The sequence below is a fragment of the Ciconia boyciana genome, chromosome 20 (genome assembly GCF_034638445.1).
Source record: "Ciconia boyciana chromosome 20, ASM3463844v1, whole genome shotgun sequence".
In the NCBI taxonomy this organism is placed as follows: Eukaryota; Metazoa; Chordata; class Aves; order Ciconiiformes; family Ciconiidae; genus Ciconia; species Ciconia boyciana.
The window spans coordinates 6,012,569-6,032,180 of NC_132953.1; the positions used below are offsets into that span (position 1 = coordinate 6,012,569).

General features: G+C 38.9%; 1 protein-coding gene across 1 annotated transcript; it reads right to left on the minus strand.

Annotated features, from left to right (window-relative positions):
• Nucleotides 1-17,620: 17,620 nt before the first annotated feature.
• Nucleotides 17,621-19,236, minus strand: BTG4 (BTG anti-proliferation factor 4). Its single transcript, XM_072884706.1, has 4 exons — nt 19,064-19,236; nt 18,326-18,463; nt 17,958-18,153; nt 17,621-17,797 (listed from the first exon to the last, which is right to left on the minus strand). Exons 1-4 carry the CDS (start codon nt 19,234-19,236, stop codon nt 17,621-17,623), a joined length of 684 nt encoding a protein of 227 aa, XP_072740807.1.
• Between the last annotated feature and the right edge of the window lie 376 nt (nt 19,237-19,612).

Genomic DNA, 19,612 nt, shown 5'->3' on the forward strand with positions numbered 1-19,612 from the left:
GTATAAATCAGGTTTCCTTTCTCAATAAGCAATATAAACAGACTTTCAGAATTCTCATATCCAGATCAAGATGACTCTCAAGGAATTATTGATAACACACACTTTTTTATTAAAAATATAAACCTGTTCTGGTAAAACACTCTTTTGTGGAAGTAAACTAGAATGGACTGATAAATGACTTTTTGAAAGGTAATCTGGTTTCCTTCCAGCCAGAAACACTGTTACTTTAACTATTGAATACTGTAGACTTCAGGAAAAAAATAAATCCTAAGAAATGTGTAATAGGGTTTGACTGTACCCAAAATATAATAATTCAACAGTAAATACGTTCTCTCATGTTTCATCTACAGGCCACTCATCAAGGAGCACTTTAAAAGCATCCGCTGCTCATTCAGAGGCATTAAGGGCTCAAGCAAGTCAGGAAACCGCTTCAGCTTCCGTAGTATCACCTGTTCTGCCCACTTCACATTCAGAAAGGATCAGCCATGTACAACAAGAAATCCAGACAAGGTAAGGAATCCTTGTTCTGCCTTGTTTAATTGCCTCTGCATTTTTAGTTACAAAAATATATTCTTTGCAAGTTTAGAAGGTTTTCTTCCCAAAAGGCTTATATTTGGGGTTTGTGTGTGGCTCAAGAGAAGATACCTGTTACAGTCTACTGCTTGTTCTCCAGGCAATGTATGTATGAATGTGACAAGTGCCTCATAGTAATGACTATATTAAAAGTAGTGATCTATCTTCAGTCCTGTCTCACACATATCTGGTTGTAGGTTTTTCTTTGAGAAGCATGCTTGTGAACTGGCATATCTGGAACTGTCCTTATTGACGGAAGAAATAAACGCTATCTTTTCCTTTTATGAATCATCCAAGGCTAAGGAAAAGGAATACCATAAAGGAAATTGGGTAAGGCTGGCATTGAGTCAGCTTAGAGTTCTCAGCTGATACACAGGAAAAGAAAGTTTTCCATTTCCTTTTTTAATTCCTTTCAATTTTCCCACATCACTTCAGAAAAGGAAATTGAAGCAAAAAGGTGTTTATTAAAGAAGAAAGAAATCTTCTGTTCTGACTACTGCAAAGCAAAATAGAAACTAAGTTAGTTTTCCTTTCTCAATGTTAATGCACAAGAAGCGGTGTCCTTATTTTCAGTAACTCTTGGATACTTAATCCCACAGTAAATCAGGCTACTTAGGTTACTTAAATGAACATGGACATCTAGGTTTTTGCTATGTTTTTTAGATCTTGGGCTCAGTGCGACTCAATTCTCGTTCCTTTGATGCTCCTGATCATGGAGATGTTTCAGTTAGGATGTCTATAGTTTCAGGGGATGAAGACTAGTAAAGGAACAGAAGCAACCGGCACAAAGGATTCACTTCTGAAAGAACTGTCAGACCACCACCACCACACTGAACAAGCCCTCCGTCAGAAACAATTGAAAGAAATCAAGCATTCAGGCCTCAGCCCAGACTTAACAGTGCCCAAACAGACCCTACATTTTCTGGAAGAAATTCCACATCAGTTGTCAATTTGTCTTCTTGGCTTACAAATCCCAGATTCTAACTTCATTGAACAGCAAGTGAGTTTAAGGTGTTTTCTTTATGCTACTCCTGCTATTGTCACCTCACTGCTTTGCAAGAATGAATGTAATCTTCACGGGGTGATACAAACATACATGCTAGCTTTAGGCATTACATGGGTAGCTGTATTATCAGATCAGCTCCAGGCATAACTTAAATGTTCCAGGTCTCCTTGTACTGGACTATATATTTTACTGCCTCAGTACAGGTGACAAAGCACTTTAAGAAAAACAACCCTAAGTTTTAAACGATCATTACACAAGAAAAAAATAGTGACATTACCAGTATGAAGATTTTTAAAAAAAAATCAAACTGCCCCCAACTGCTTACTGTGTTTACTGCCCACGTTTCTTTCTTTAGCTCACATGCCTAAATGTAGTTGTTCTTTTTTTTCTTCACAACCTGTCTTTTGGATCTTCATGCTTTAATGGTCCTTACTCTATCCTCCAGTATCTTAGGATTTTATTACATAGGATGAATCTACAACTATAACATGCTGGTTTTCCTCTAGCATGTCCTGAGTTTTGCTAGGAAAGTAAGAGACAACCATTGAGGCTTTGAAAGTAGAAAAGCTCCCTCTTCTAATAACAATTTTTCCTCAAAATATTTTGAATTAACATCCCCTTTACACTCCTTCACCTTTTAGAAGGGCCCACTGCCATTTCTGCAATCTGAGTGCCCACAAATGGTGGGGCCTTTTAGCTCTTACTACTCCACATATCCACAGATCTCATGCTACTGTCTGACAGGAAAACATTGCCAGAGAAAGCTTAAAAGATGTTTAGGCAACTTATAGAAAGTACTTCTGTTGTGGATAAATTCCACCTTTGAGATAGCCTTGTTTATACAGCCAGCTTTTAATATGGCAGAGAGTCATTCTACAGTCAGATTATATAATTCTGTTCTGGGAGCAGATGTCTGCCTATCTCTTAAGCTAATGCCAAACTTTTTAATCCATTTCCTGATTTCACCTAACTTTGCAGGGACATGGAGGACTTGTAAAATAAAGTACTTACAAATTTTATGAAAACAGACAGGTAGAGGAGAAATACAGACTTTACAAACCCCTCTGAGGAAAAACTGCAGTGTGACTCCATGCCTTACTAAGTAGGAAAAGCTTCCCTTGGAGCCTCTATAACCTTAGAGAAAAGGCTAGTCCAAACTGACTCGCACTTCCCATCACAATTTTGTAGGAAATCAGACTTCACTAGTTCTGGTGACCACAGTGCTATATGCTGGTATAGAAAATCCCTACCCTTTATTCTCTTTTGCTTAATAGAAACTACATCCTTGGGAAGTTGAGCATTCGCCAGACTCTCTAACTCAAACACTACAAGTTTCAGCAGTGAAGATAGTAAAGCTAGAGGCTCTGAGGCAAGCATGTCTGTACAGAGTCCTGGATCTCTACAGCAACCTTCAGGTAGAGGCATTTCATGTCTCACCCCTCCCTGCACAAGCCTCACGGTAATTCACAAAACCTGTAAGCGCACAGATGCCCATCCTGGCTGACAACCTAAAGCATGTGCAGGGCACACAGGCTGGGGCATATGTGCAGGCACATGACAAAGTGCAGTTACAGTAACCTCCTATACAAGTCAACCCAGAACCCTGCTGTTAAAAGCCCTGCTAATTATTCCCACTACAAACCCCATGCTGGAAGCAAGTTCATTTCTATAAACAAAATTAGTTTGCTCATATCACTATGCTTACCTGCTTCAGATTCTGACTTACCCAGAAGGTGTGACAAGGATCCTGAACAGTTTTGACTACAGAAATAATGGTGAAGAAGTAGCTCAAGAGGTCGCTCAGACTAGAGAGAAACAGCAAGTAGCAAGAGCAGTGGCTTTTCTCCAGAAGCATCATCAAGAAGGAGATTTGCTTAAAGGTTTAAAGGAAGAGTCAGAAGCTGAGCTGAGAAAAATGCAGGCACAATTTAGACTGGAACTTCAAACACAGACAGAAGAAAAGGTACATCAGCTAAAGCATTGGTATTGTCATTTGCAAACAGCTATACAGAGGGACCAGACTTTAGTAAAATCTCTGGCCATGTTATTTTAGGTTCAGCAATGTTCTGTGTGGTTCACAACTATTTGACTCGTTCTGTCAAGGGAAACTTTTAGAAGTCCCTTTGAAAATTGATGGATTCCATTGTTCTTCGGGGTAGTTAATTTTTCCCCTCCGGATTCCTATTTTCAAACCTGCAGTGAGAATTAGAACATTTCCACACTTGCACAAGTCTGCAAGTAATCTGTAAGACTTTGTAATGTTTTCTTCCCAGATGCAAGCCAAAGAAATGCAAGTGATACAGGAGACCAAAGGAGAGAAGTTAGGGAATCTTGTGGCATATTTCATCCTATCTCAGAGACACCTGCGGCAAACAGTCATTATGCTACAAGACTGCTACAAGCTCAAGAAGATTGCCTTGAAGTCCCAAAAGGAGGGCACAGGCCTGGAACAGCTTGTTGTAGAAGTAAGATTCTCTTGATAGTTTGGGTTTAGAATCTGGAACTCCTCCAGTGTCTTGTTACAAAACTTTAACGTTTACAAACTTCTCAGGAATTGTGTCTTCTTATAGCAATGGGACAGCTAACTCCAGATTACAATATATTATACCATATATTTTTTTAATGCCAAAAAGGATTGAAAGTATCTTGGGCTTAGCTACTGAAGATCAGACACTTCAAATCCATTTCTTAACATAGATTTACTTAAGGCTCCTTTGAGAATCTTAAATTTATTTTTGATAGATGTGTTTTTGTTATTTGGGTATTTATAACCAACAAAAATAAAGGGTGTATAGGACTGCAAAATACTGTTACCTAGCTTCCACTACCTTTGATGCCATTTTCCAAAAACTCTGACTCTTAAATCTGTTCTCAATATATTGCATGGAAAGTAAGATAACTAAAGAAGATTCACACATTTCAGGTTATTTTTCGCATGACTATTTTATCTTTCAGGAGCTATCGATTGACAATGACACCAGGGACATTGCACATCTCCTGAAGGACAACACAGAGTATATATTTTTAGTGCTAGAATTTATACAAACTGTAAGATTATTACAACTGAGAGAGGCACAGTTTAAGGAAATAGTCAGAAGCCTAAGAGGTTGCATCCAGGAGAAGGTAAAACTAAAAATATATTACCTAGCAATTTTATTCAGAAAATGTTAAATAATTTGCATTGTTATTGTTACTGTGCAAAGGACTTCGTTCTCCAAGTGTCACTCTTTCCAGAACACCACCAGGATCTTGTGGTTTGTTTTTTTTTTTTTCTTATATACGACCTGTAGTTTGTGGATGAAGCTAACATCGTAGCCAATGAACTGAAAAAATTCAGAGAGCAGAAAATAAGAAGGCTGGAGGAACAGCTGAAACTCTTCCTGGAAAACAGAAGAACAAAGAAGAATATTTCAAGTAATTTTGATCCATTGCAGGTTAGAAAACAACAAATCCCAAAAGTTTTCTAATTGAACAGGATGCATCATATGCATAGTATGTAAGATTAATGGTATAATGCTAATGAGACCATGACTACAGCTTTACTGTGTGCATTATGTCCTCTACTATGGAATTCACAACAGATACATGAAGAAAATGTTTGAATATAGAGATTAGGAATGCAATACCTTAAGAAGCTGGAAAGGGATAGGAGAAGCACAGCTTTCAAAAGTAGGCTATCCCCCAAGTGAAAAAGCACAAGGGAACAAAGAAAAAACTGCTTAACAGAGTTTTCTTCTTACAGAACAAAAATGCCACCTTGACAACAGAAGTAACAACAGAAAAAAGAAAAGACTTCTGGCAGACTTTCCAAGAGAAGCATCTGGATCTCAAAGAATCTCACATATGGCAAATAACAGATGAAAGAGCAGAGCTGCAGAATCATCGGCTCTGTGGAGAACAGAAGAGCAGGATGAAGCCCGTAGGGTTTGGTTCTACAGCATATGCTGAGCAGCATGATAGGGTACTGTGTGACCACCTCCCTTCACACAATCCCCTCCCATTTTTTGAGGGTTTTGGGGGTTTTTTTGCTATTTTCTGATTTTCAGACTTACTGAAAGATTGTGAGGACTGGTACTCTAGAAATGCCATAACTAGTACAGACTGCTAATCATTATAAAGTCTAAGAAATTTAACACCAGAAAGTACACTAAGCAACTAGTGTCTGCCCTAAACAAAGTATGTACTGCCAGAAAATGTCACTCCGTAAAATGACAGTCTGCTGGAGGTCTCTGTATTTGCTGCTGGCAATTGAGTAATGAGAGGAAGCAGAAGTTTCTAAAACACAGACCCTAAGTTTATGCAAGGGTAAAGAAAAGGTCACATAGAAACAAATATGAAATTTCCATTGTGCTTTTTATAGGTACTTTTAAATCTCCTTACTTTTCCTTGTAGAACTTGATGAAAGAATGCAGTGAAACAAAAGCTTTCTTAGGAAAGGATTTTCATCCAGATTTTCAGAAGTTGAGAACGAGACCAGAAGAAGAAAAAAAAGAAGAGATGCAGCACAGCAACAGTCCTCTATCATCCATCACCAAGTCTTTCTGGGTTCCAGGGATACATCATAAGGCAAATGACCAGCTCCTATTGTTCTTGACTAAGAGTAAGTCTAGTTTGTCATGGGAAACTCAAGTGACCTATGATTGTTTTTTGATACTGATACATTGCCTGGGGGCCATTAATGCTTTGGAAATGGAATGAACAAGAAAGAGGTGGGGTGGAACTCAAACTACAGTTAGAATACAAGATGAGGAAGGATGATGCGATTCTGAAGAAGAAGAAAAAAAAAGTCAGTCACATTCCCCCAACTAACCACTAGCAGGAGAACACCTAAGGACTCCTAGAAACTGAGCAAATGAGCAGGAAGATTTTAGGCTAAAAGTGCATTTTTCAGCTCAGAAAATATTAGTTTTCCACTCTTTCAAGTAAAGGATATTACCAAAATTCAGATGTAAAACTGGATACTTACATGGGTGCTTGCCTTTTCTAGGGCATGAATAAAATTAAATGTCTTACCTAGGTGATGTTTATGCATCTGCAGAGCTGAGCTTATTCCATCCTTAGGGTTAGCAGGTCTGTAGGGGTTTTCTTGAAACATCAGCAGCTACTTGATAAGTAGCAGAATTTCCTCTTCTTTGGATTGAAAAGATTTCATAGGGATCAGGTGAACTATCACATGTGATCAACTGCTTAATGTTTCAGAGTCTTTTCCAGCACCTTGTCTATGCAGTAAACAGCTGTTTATTTACTCATTAGCTTGATGAAGTAGGATAGCACAATCCTGGAATTCAACTAAACACAAAGATATAAGGTAAAAGAAAATCTTATTTGAAACAGTGCTATCTGAAACAGATGAAAACAAATTCCTTCATGCAGCAAAACTAAAATTAAGAAGAGCACACACCAAGTGCATGAAGCAGTCCATATGGCCTTGTTGCTCTCTTCTCACCTGTAAGCAGTTCCCAGAGCTTCCTCAACAGCAAGCTGTGCAACAGTCACACAATTATCAGAACACCAGGGAAAGATTTCCTTATCTAGCCCCTTGGAGATATTCCAATACACTTCTGCATTTTTAAACCTCTTCCAAAAACTAGATGTTTAGTCAAAAAGCACAACTTTTATTCCTAACAGTTAATTTTTAAACTGATGTCTGTTGGTTGTGGATGCCTGTGAGGCCCAAATACTACATAGAAAAGTCAAGGTTAGCTTATTGAACAAAAAGAGGAATGGACATAAACTTCTCTGGAATTATTTGCAGTCATTAACTAGTATGTACTGTTCCCACAGATATTAAGGTGCTGAAGCAGGCAGAACACCTGATGGCATCCAGAATCATTCTTCTGAATCCACAGTTCACACCACCTTCTCTGTATGGTAAAAACCTTAAGTCACTTTATTGACTACTGCCCCACAGAGCTGCGCAAAATGATCTCACAAGAGGCTCCTTTTCCTGCCATCTACCTCCTTTTTGTCTGCTTAACAACAAAATACATGAGCCACATGTGATATCTGAATAAGTAACTTGCCTACAGCTGTGAATTAACAATGATGTAGTCCTTATAATAAACCAGATACTGGGCTTAGAGCGCTTAAACAGGTAAATGTTGTATTCATTAGCTGGAAAAAAATTTCCTATCAATTGTGATGAGATATGGAATTTGACACTTTGATAGAAAGTCACTATTTATAGAGTTAAGGGCAGATAGAAATTTTTTTCTCATCAATAAAAATGCATCAGTGACAACGACAATTTTGTTAGGAAAAATTGCGAGGAGTATTCTGTAAGCAGTCCAAACAAGAACTATGGGGATGAGAAGTGTTTGGACTTGGCTTTATTTTTTTGTTTGGGTTTTTTTTGTTTTAATTGAACATACCATTCTTCCTGTTTAAACAGACTTCCATGTAATATTTGAGATATACGAAAAAGAATAAAACTAGTGAATTGGATAATGTAAAGAGTTTTGGAGAGAAAGATATTTTCTCTGCAACATTAACATCTTTGCCCAGACTTCAATGTCATGCTCCAAACAGCAAAACTATTTACCTGTTTCACCTTGTCTACATAATTCCAATGTGTGAAATATTTGCTCAAAAAATATGGTAAGAGATGGATTGTTTAGGAAAGCAATTTTTTTTTTTTTTCCCCACAGGTGGTGATAAAACTAAGTGTATAAAAACCTCTTTTCTTCTTGGTCTTCTGAAAGACATGAACGATGACCTCCAAAGTCATGCAGTGGCAGCAGGACTACTAGAAAGCCAAAGGCTGGACAAAAGTAAACCTCACCTCCATTCTTTCTTATATGAAAGTCAGAACTTCAGTGTAATGTGAAGATTTCTGTTTTATCATTCAGGTAGCTGTTGGTTGTGTTTATTGTGATAAGATTTTGCTGGACAGACATCATAAAGGTACTCTCCTCTCTGGAGGAAGTGCACTACCAGTGAAGGAGAAAGACTCAGAACACAGAATCACCCCTGACTTTGCTGCTGATCAGCTCTGAGGCACACATAAGTAATGTCACTTTTCTAGGCCTTAGTTATCAGAAATTTCACTAGGAAGAGTGAAGTTTTGGGCATTGCCTAAGGGTATTGAGCACTTCATGACTCTTAAGAGAATTAATAATGCATCAAAAGGACTTAATTTTGTCTTGAACAATGATATTATGAGGTGAGAAATGCAGTATATTATACACCTGTATTGCAGTGTTACATCTTGGACAAACAAAATGAAAATAGAAACCAGTAAATCTAATGAAATGCTACTGTTCTTGCAGAAACACCAAGTACTTCTCAGGGTATACAGGATGCCTTGTTGACTCAAGGAGAACTAACAGTAGTTGATCCTGCAACCCTTTCTACAAGAGAGTTTGTCATATATCAGTATGGCATCTCCATCCTACAGTTTCTCAGATTTCACATTGATGTAAGTTTTTAAGATATTGATATTTAGTAATTAGTGCTTCCAAAAGAAAGTTATCAAAAAAATTCTTCAACCAACAGGCTGCAAAGTGTCTACCAATTATAAGGTAAGATCAAGTAGAGAATGACCAGTGTGCAAACATCAGGAATTGAATTCCATTTATGTTTTCTCCACAATGGTGTAGGACTCTTTTGAAGTCAAACTTCTGTCCCACAAGATCCACTATCAGTTCTTATATTTGTTGTGGCATCTTTCTTGAGCACATCACTTAATTCTTGCATTACCTAATCCTTGCATACTGCATAATACTGTGATAAAACATATTTCCTTCATAACTTGGAGCAAGGATTCTCTAATTTTCTTTGTACAGTTCTTAGCACACTATGGCTTTAGTCTAGATAAACTCTCCAGGATCTTTCATAACAGTATCAAATAAATAATGATAAAAATCATGGAGACTACAGCCACAGCTCCAGGACTGCAGTATGCTTTCATTTACTTAATTAGAAAACTGGCACGATGAACTGCTGTGATTCGCAAGGGGTTTTTTTAAACAGTTTCCATTTTCATGTGGTATTTGTTGGCTCTGTGTACCCACTGCAAATCAAAGCTGACATTTAAATGAACTTATATCCCATTAATCCCTCTAGCCTTGCAGATCTGATGTGCACACACATTTTTTTTTTACAGAAGCATTTTTTCTTCTCTTTGCAGGCTCCAGAAGTAAACCTGTGTGTTGCCTCCAGCATACCTCTTAGTAATGCCACAGGCAATGCCTTCAGAAACTCTTTCTTTTATCAGGTTTGTCAACTTCACATCTAGCCAGCCTATGCAACATTTTCATATCCATTAAGTTCTGAGACTAGGAAGTAAAATGCAAAAGTGTTTCATACTTTTCAAGTCATATCAAGTATGCTTGATGCTTTCTAGGAAAAAATATTGATATAAGAAATCCTCAAATGTTAATGGTATGCTCTGGATATATCAGAACACAAACTTAACAGAGCACTCTAGGATACTGAGTTTGAATATATGTTTAATGTGAGGGTCATACTCGAAGCACGTTTATTAAATCAGCTCTGGTTACTCAGTTTCTCATATCCAAATTCTACCACTTCCATTTCTACCAAATTCTCTATAGGTCAGCTTTATAGAAGTCAGCAGTGTATCAGCATTTTACTTGCTAAAATTAAATTACAGAATTTAACTATTTACTGGGATGTTAAGATAGAAGTTTTCTAAAATTCGTGATATATAAATATAAAACTGTCTAGAAACAGAGAATGCAAGAGTGCTTTAGATTTGCATCATGGAGTATTAAATGAAGTCTTACGGCAATGCTGCTGTCTTGTGTATATGCTTATTCCCCAGCACTCTAATTTGAATCTTTTACCTTCCCTAAAATTAAGACAAACCATTGGACGAGTTGCATCAGCTGAGCTGGCTACTGCTGTGCCCTTGTCTCAGCTCTGGATATTTGTTCTTTCTCAGAATTCAAAGAACAAACTATTCGTTCTAAGGGATTGCTTGAGTTCTGTAGGAAGTTTCCTTCTCCTCCTCGTGCACTGCTTAGCTCATATCACTGCTGGTGACTTCAACCACGATACCAACCCACTCTTTCTGAGGCTTTTTTATCAGGTACATCAATATGTTCCAAATGTAATTACATTATAGCAATGTTCATTAAAAAATACCATTTTAAAAGTAGGGGGGTTAACACCTTTGTACAGCTTTCAATAATAAAAATCAAAAGGAGAGGTGAAATAAGATAGTTAACTATTACCTGAAATGCCATTACAGTTACACAGCAGCTGTTCACAGAAAAATTCATATTCGACATTCAAAGAACACTGGTTCACCTTAAGTGAAGGCAACAAGACAGCAGAAAAATCCACCACATTGTGTATTAACATCCTGCCTGTGTACAAATAACACTAACTCAGAAACACCTGTTTGTTCTACTGACAGCTAAGAAGATAGAAACAGGCAACTACGTTCTAACCATCAGTTGGCCAGTACGTGGGAGAATCAGACAATGTTGTTTCATAATCATAGTCCTGACTCCAAGAACACAGTTATATCAGAGACATGTTTGTTGAGAAAGAAAAGTGGAACTGCAGTGTTCTTCCCTATAACACCTTGGTGTGATGTAACCCTTTCCCTTCAGCCTTCAATAAAGTGCACTTTTGTATTGCAGGGGATACCTATTATCATCTCATTTTCCCCAAAGGTGTTCCCAATGTAAAAACAGTGATTTTAGTCCTCTACTGAAACCCACCCTTTATGAATGATGGTTCTCCTCATGAGTGGTAAGGACTACCAGCATTGTCTAGAAACCAACATAACACAAATAAGCCAAACAGGATTCCACTCATACATGGCACCATATTCTCATCCTGATGCTGTCTTTAACAGCTGCATAGTAACCACATTATGCAGCATATTTGTGGTCTGTATCAAATCCCCACGAGACCAATGAAGTTATTTTTTCAGAGGAAATAGTTTCCAGAAGTGAAAACCTGTCTTGATACCCTACTATTGTTTGATTCCACACTACCCCCCCAAATATCTCTATTCAGTGGTTAGCTGTAAAGAACTGTGTTTGACTGCTTCCAGGTTTTCAAAACAGATTTTTTTTTTTTCTAGGCACTAAAGGCTTGTCTTAATGAAATGTTCTCTCTCAGACTCCAGCTGTCAGCAGTTCTCCAGGGTGATAAATCTTATGGGGTAAGTCAGATGATGTTAAAGGAAGAACTGTTCTCCATGGAGGAAATAAATCTCATCTCCCAGCTTTGAGGTGAAAGTGAAAAGCCTTACAGACATGGAAGCCTTTGAGAAGGTAATAAACATCACAAGACCTGGTCTGGTTGAAAGCTTGCCATTCCTATTTTCTTACTTTGTTACAAAATGGCAATTTAAACTTGCTTATAGATGCCTGCCTCTTCAAATCATTGCTTGGTAAGGTCAGACTCCTGTGGGATGTCAGCAGAAGCTCTATACATCATTTAAACTCCTGAGCTTAAAGGTACTCCTCATGTACTGGAAAGGCACAGCATTGGCTTTCTACAAAGAGATGTTCATAAGCCATGTAGCCAAAAACTTGTTCAGCCATCCCTTGAGTACCCAGATCTAGGATTAACTATTCCATCTGCACAATGGTAGTAAAACTACCGTGACTCAAACTAGAGCTGGTGAAGAGAAGGGCCATTTGTACCATATAAACAGGTGTATGCTTAAATATCCTCAGGGACATGGATAAGCACAAGCAGTTTGAGCTATTTGCACATAAGCCAACTCAGCTGGGATCCAGAGGGGAGACTGCTGCCATCCAGGGGGACCTCAACAAGCTGGAGAAATAGGCTGACAGTAGCCTCAAAGTTCAACAAGGGGAAGTGCAAAGTCCTACACCTCAGAAGGAACAACCCCATGCACCAATAGACACTGGAGGTCATCCAGCTGGAAAGTAGATTTGTAGGAAAGGATCTGAGGGTCCTAGCGGACACAAAGTTGAACACAAGCCAACAACATGCCCTTGCTGAAAAGGTGATTAATGGTATCCTGGGCCGCCTTAGGCAAATTATTGCCAGAAGGTCAAGGGAGGTGATCCTTCCACTCTATTCAGCACGGGTGAGGCCACACCTGGAGTATGTGTCCAGCCCTGGGCTCCCCAGTACAAAAGAAAAATTGACATACTGGAGAGAGTCCAACAAAGTGCCACAAAGATGATTAAGGAACTAGAGCATCTCCTCTATGAGGAAAGGCTGAGAGAGCTGGGACTGTTTAACCTAGAGAAGACTCAGGGGGAATCCTATCAATGTGTATAAACACCTGCAGGGTGAGTGTAAAGATGATGGAGCCAGGCTCTTTCCAGTAGTTCCCAGTGACAGTGCAAGAGGCAATGGACACAAACTGAAACACAGGATATTCAGTCTGAACACACTTTTTACTGTGAGGGTGAGTAAGCACTGGAACAGGTTGCCCAGAGAAGTTGTGGATCCTCCTCTCCTCAGAGACATTCAAAAGCCATCTGGACGCAGTCCTGGGCAACAGACTCTAGGTGGCTCTGCTTAATCAGGGGGGTTGGACAAAACCTCCAGAGATGTCTCCACCCTCAATCATTCCGTAATTCTGTGTGAGGCCATAGCCACTGCTTTAAGTACAATGCTAAGAAACCTTTAACTTGCTTTAATATTTTAAGAGCACACATCCTTAAGAGAGGTGTGCAAGGGTTCAAGTGGGCTCCCATATCTTCAGCTATAAATACCCAGCAAATATAACTGTGTTCAAATGTAAAAGCTACACAAGCAGCTATCATCATCTTCTGAAAAACCTCATATCAGGAAAAGTTATTTGGCTTCATGCATATCATTAAGACAGCATGAAAAGCAGTACCATGAAAAGTGTATTTAAAGAGTCTATAAAAAGGTTTTTAAAATTAACACTGATCTTTCTCCACTTCTGTGCTTACTGAATAACACACGAAGAACAACATCTTGCTCCATATGAAATTTGAGGAACCACTAAATGACAAGTTGCTTGTGAAGAAAAAAAGAACATTTCCTTCATACCTTGAGCAGCTATGAAAAGGGCAGCTTTGGATGGAGGATACTGTAAGAATTATTTGACAGGAGTTACTATTAACTGTTGTATTAAGACAGCAACAACTGAACAATTTGGGGGGTTTAATACAAAGCAAATCACGACACCTCTTCATCATGACCTCACTTTATACCACAAAGCCAATCTCCATAGCCTTCTACATCTAGACATGTTGTATAAAGGATGGATCAGATTTGATGCCAGGATACGTCACAGAAAGATTGATTACTGTTCTGTAAGCTACCATCACTTTCTCAGTAACAGAGAAATTAAGTTCCAGTGAAATTTGTCTTTCTGCTTTGCTCTTGTGAAGAGTCTACAGAGATCACTTTAACAGTAACATTTCTACTATCTGATTTTAAGCATTCCTTTCCTTTTTTTTTTTAGCTTTGAAGAGGAAACCAGCACTTATTGTCCCCTTCAGAACTTGAGGATAAAGTGGATGTGTTAACTGAAGAGCTGATGCATATCATAGAGGATGAACACCGTTTTTTTTAAATAGTAAAGGCAACGAAGACTTGCTTTCTTACTACCTTGAAATAACCAGTTTGGAGAAAGACTGTTTGGTAAAACAAATAAATGTGTTAGAAGAGAAAATAGCCCTAGGCAGAGAGTTGTAACGGTACTCAAAAGAAGATTTGGTGGTTTGGTTCTAACTTGGTTCTCTGCATTTGTCCTCAGGCTTTAAGCCAAAGTAAATCTTGTATTTTTGTTTTAACTATAGCATATTTTTCCCATTCATAATAAAGCCTCATTAAATTAGGAGCAAAAGCAATGTAGTAATTTAAGTGTCAAGACTTTAGTCTAAGTGACCGACATTTCTGGCTACATCCAAGTGGTGAAAAGTCAAACATTGTTGCAAAAGCTCAGCTGTGGAGTTTCCAGGAACAAAAGCAAGATATAGAATCACTCATAAGCCTGCTTAGCTTTAAAAAATATTTTTAAAACTAATGTATCACTTCATGTTCTGAAGCTTCTCCAGACATTAGCTGATAGTTACACTTTTCTTCTGACTTTGAGACAGTGAAAGCTATAGATATAATCAACCCAAGTAACTGTATCTACACAATTACCCATCAAGAGCAAGAGATATCTCCACCATTGAAAGCAACTTGCCCAGCCCAGACAACCTTTACTTGTTCTGAAGTCACCATATTTCAGCTGACCTATACAGGAATGCAGGTCCTGCACTGTCAAAGACTGGCCCTGCTCTTAAGCTTGGAGAGACAGCCTTTCCTCCTCCCAAATTCAAGAGCCAAACTCTGAAACACATGAAACGTTAAGCATTTGCTGATCAATGAAACATCAGCTCTTCTCTGCCCACCACAGCCTCTGGTTTAGGTAGAAAGCAAGCAGGGAAAGAGCAGAGTCACCTAAGATCCTTCCTTCCCCACCAGTACAAGAATTCATAGAGGCACAGGACAAGAATCAAATTATTTCATGAGTCACTGGATACCCTCAACACTAATGCTGTTACCCTCATTATACATCAAATATTCAACACTGAGAAGTGGTTGGATTATTATAACTTCACAAATTATGTATCCATTCAATTTTCTCAGAATTGCTAAATCAGTTGTTCACACCTCCACCCCATACACAGGTGCTTAGTTTGATCTTGCTAGGAAAATAAACCACTACTGATTACAATAAAGGGATTAAGCTGCTAGAGTGCAAGTTCTAGTGTCAAAGCTGCAAGAATTAGTTAGAAACACTGCTTCTGACTTACAGTAATGAAGAAGCCTCTCCTCACATCTTATTTATTCAGTTTAATCAACACCCCACAGATTGCAATATTTACACTTAAAAAAACAGACTTTAAAATGAAGTCTTCTAAAAAAGAAGTTACCTCTAGTTATAGGAAGTGTAGCATTTTTACTTTTTGCATGAGTGATCTACCAAACCCTATTAACAAAATCACAGAATTGTATAGGTTGGAAAAGACCTTTAAGATCATCAAGTCCAACTGTAAACCTAACACTACCAAGACCACCACTAAACCATGTCCCTAAGCACCTCATCTAAACATATTTTAAATACCTCCAGGGATGGTATTTAAAACTCCACCACTTCCCTGGGCAGCCTGTTCCAATGTTGGACAACCCTTTCAGTGAAGTAACATTTCCTAATATCCAATCTAAACCTCCCCGGTGCAATTCAAGACCATTTCGTCTCATCCTATCACTTGTTACCTGGGAGAAGAGACCAATCCCCACCTCTCTACAACCTCCTTTCAGGCAGTTGTAGAGAGCAATAAGGTCTCCCCTGAGCCTCCTTTTCTCCAGGCTAAACAAGCCCAGTTCCCTCAGCCGCTCCCCATCAGCCTTGTGCTCCAGACCCTTCCCCAGCTCCGTTGCCCTTCTCTGGACATGCTCCAGCCCCTCAATGTCTCCCTTGTAGTGAGGGGCCCAAAACTGAACACAGTATTCAAGAGGTGTGACCTGACTAGTGCTGAGTACAGGGGCACAATCACTTAATTATTAATACCAAGTTTATTGCAAAATTCCTGTACAGAAGTACACGTGACTGATGTGCGTTTGTTCTGAAGAAATATGGACCAAGTTATGGTGAAGCATGACTGAGACATAGCTGTGAGAAGAGTTGATTACAGCCCTTGGCCTCCTTCTGATTATTCCCATCCACACCATATTTGAAAGGTAAGCTAGAATACAGTTTATTGAGCACCTATGGCTTGACACAGCAAATGTTAGCTTTTCACACCTGCTATGGGATTTTAGCTAAAATCTATACTATAGTTTTAATTCTCTTTGGATTCACTTACACAGGTAGCTCTACAGTCTTGAACAGGCTCCTAGGTGTCTGCTTTTACAAGACAAAAAATGCTTCCTGTTGAGGGCTACTTATTAGCAGGTTTTTTCCATGATTGCTTATTAGGTAATAATTGTTGGGCTACAGCAAGTAGAAATGGCTACAGTAAGTAGCAACCATAGGTATTTACATGAGCTATTAAGTTTTGACAAACTAGTTTGTTTAGCATTTTGGCCAGATTAACCAGGAAGACAGAAGCTACTGACATCACTTCCATAACCCTTATGCCCCACAGTTTAATCAACAGGCAATAATCAAGTAGGTGACAAGTAGAGCCAGTAGGAAGAATACTGCAAGTCAGAGCAAAGTTATGTTGATTCTAATTGTTTGAGACAACTTTTTTTACTCAGCACTGGAAACAATATCCCAGAGCATAGTTTTGAAGCCCAGTAGCATTCCAGTGAGTCCTTTTCCACTGAAAGGGGAGTCTCCATGTGTCTGGAGTTCCAGACTAGCTAGGATAGAGTTTGACTCAAGTTGTTCAGAGCTATGAGAAAAGCTTCCTATGGGCCACAGTATTACAAACTGGCAGGCTAGACATCCTTAGAGATAACAGCTCCATCATTCTACAAGGTGATGTGTTAGCTTACAGCTGTAGAAAGCTACATCATGTATTTGCCCCTCTCCTGCCCACAAGGCTGTGTTCTGCTGACAGGTAAGCTATACTCTAGAGGCAAAAGCCTAAGTGGAGCCACAAGGCAGTCTTTCACAGCTGCATATACCCAAGTTTCACTCAAGGGTGAGTGAGGTGATTCTGCTTGTGATGTGTGAATGTTTTGCTCACAATGCAGCTGCCCTTGCTACCTTTGCCAGAAGGAAGCAGACTATAGTTCAAAGCAACTTGGAGGATGTTTTTATCTTCCTTGACTTGCTTGTGTTTTCACCAAAAAGCTTTAACTCCCTTCAGGGCACTGATAGCAGATCAGATGGCTTTTAAAAAAAACATGAGTAGATTTATTGATATATGATTTCCTTTTTAACTTACAAGTAGAGTCCCACATTAATTTTCAATCTTATGTTAACATTAATAAAACATTTAAAAGGTTATATAATAAAACCCCAAAGTTTCAGATGTACAAAGTAAGAGATAGGGATTAGACAGTGAGTGCTTTCTAGTTTTATGAAGCTTTGTAGTGCCAGCCTTCATCCCATACCATAGCTCAGTGTTTCAACAGCCTATAACAGGTGCAGCCACAGATCTACCGCTTGGTATTGATCCAGTGGTATCTATCAACACGCAGTCCTGTGAAAGCAGCTGTTGGCCTGTGGACTTTGTAACCCCTGTGCTGGGCATAGTATGAGCCATCAGTCATATAGGTCTTCCTATGAAGATACTGAGACCAGGGCTGTATGGGTGCCTTGCAGTAGTCACTGAACTAAACAGCAAGAAATGAGATAATGTTAAAATGTGTTTGGGAAAGAGGGAAGATTAGTCTGGCCATCAATTGTTAAGTCTATTGCATTCCTTCATGGACAGAACCTAGAGGGCAGATGCTAGCTCTTACCAAAAGCCACATACCATTACCACATGCTTACCTGATAGACACTGTTAGGATTGCTGACAGTGGGGATAGCTTTCGGCTCCTTGTTGAAGCTCTCCTCATCTGAAGAAATGCCAGAATGATAGTCTAGTGTTGCTCTGTCAACAGCATAGCTGATCTGCTGAGGAAGCTCTGGGTTCTCCTGTCCTTCAAAGTGTGCAATTGTGAAGGGCCGGTTCTTCTCACCATATCTGTAAGTGACTGTATTTGTATAATGTAGCTCTGCACTAGCAGCATGGACATTTGTCAGCAGTCAGCTGACACTAGTAAGTACACCCTCAGACACCAAGACTCTAGTAACAGGCTTGGAGTTGATCAAGTTTGTACAGGGCACTTGACATGTTAGTCAACTTCTCAACTCACCTGCAACACACCTCAAATGGATCAACCCATAGTGTCATCTCTTTTGGCAAACCAAGCTTATTAAAGTCCACATTACTCTCCACACAAGCTTGCTCCAGCAGTGGATCTCTTGTCTGATGTTTGTTTATCCTTATACACCTAGGTAAGAACAAAGTGCAGGTGGATTTAGGATTTGACTGCAACTTTGCAAGTTCTGCTCATACAGAAGTACACTTAAGTTCACTATTTTTCTCAACACATTTAGCCTGTTGATGCAAGTTCTCACTTATAGCCCCAACCAGCAAGTTAGCCTAACAAGCCAATTTGTAAATCCAAATAAGGTTTTGTTTGTTTTAAACACATAATGCAGCAACTCACTTCATTGGTATTTAAGAGAATTAAAAGCAGTTACAACAATTCCACAAGTCAGTTTAAGACCACTTGAATTCTGCATTTGAGAAGTCAAGAAGTCAGAGGGCTACTCAAGACACTGTGTATATTGTCTTAAGATTCCCAGCTCAGCTCTCTAGTCATACCTACATAAGCACACACTGTGAAACTACTTTCAAAGTAAGTGCATCTTTACTAGTTAATAATGCTTCTTCCTTCCAGCTTAAGGTATAGGTAAGGGGTTCTCTTTCAATTTTGTGTCACCTATCTCCAGTTTAAGGGCTCCAGGCACTGAAAGGGTACTCACTGCATCTTGAATGTCATGCAAAGGCTCCATTCCCCCTCCCCTTCTACTAAAGGTCCTCTTACCTGAAGGCTTGTCCTCTGGATGGATTGTCCAAGTACCAGTGATTCTTATACTTTTCAAACAGTATTGTTGTCAGCTTAGCTGCAAATTTCTCCATTTTATGCTTGCTCAGCTTGTCTTCCCTTTTCACTAGCCTTGTGATGAAGAAGACTGTGGCAGCAATTTCATCTTTCATTTTAAATTGAAGTGCACAAGGTGCTTTAGCTGTTGGATAGTCATCAGTAGAGATGAGACACTACACTAGAGAGATTTAATAACATTAAGGTACTATCAAGTTCCAAGAACAGATATTGTAAAACCTGCATAAGCCATTACAGATAGAGCCTAGATAAGCCCAATTGCCAAACAACTGATAAATTTAATTCTGGGTAGTGAAACTTATTTAATGCATTACTAGAAGGCACTCACACTAAGCAAGTTAACAGAGTATAAAAAAAGAGTTTAAAGATAGTACTCATTATATAACACTTAGATATTACAGTCAACAACCAGCAGTTCTTACAATTACATAGTTCTTTTACATATAATGAAGACCACAAACATTACCTTCT

Excerpts from the sequence above, each read along its gene's own strand:
- BTG4 (XM_072884706.1), bottom strand. The coding sequence starts at position 19,236 with ATGAAAGATGAAATTGCTGCCACAGTCTTCTTCATCACAAGGCTAGTG. Across the intron at positions 18,464-19,063 it reads TCCAGAGGACAAGCCTTCAG|GTGTATAAGGATAAACAAAC; the intron begins GTAAGAGGACCT and ends GTTCTTACCTAG. Across the intron at positions 17,798-17,957 it reads ATCCTAACAGTGTCTATCAG|TTCAGTGACTACTGCAAGGC; the intron begins GTAAGCATGTGG and ends CTTGCTGTTTAG.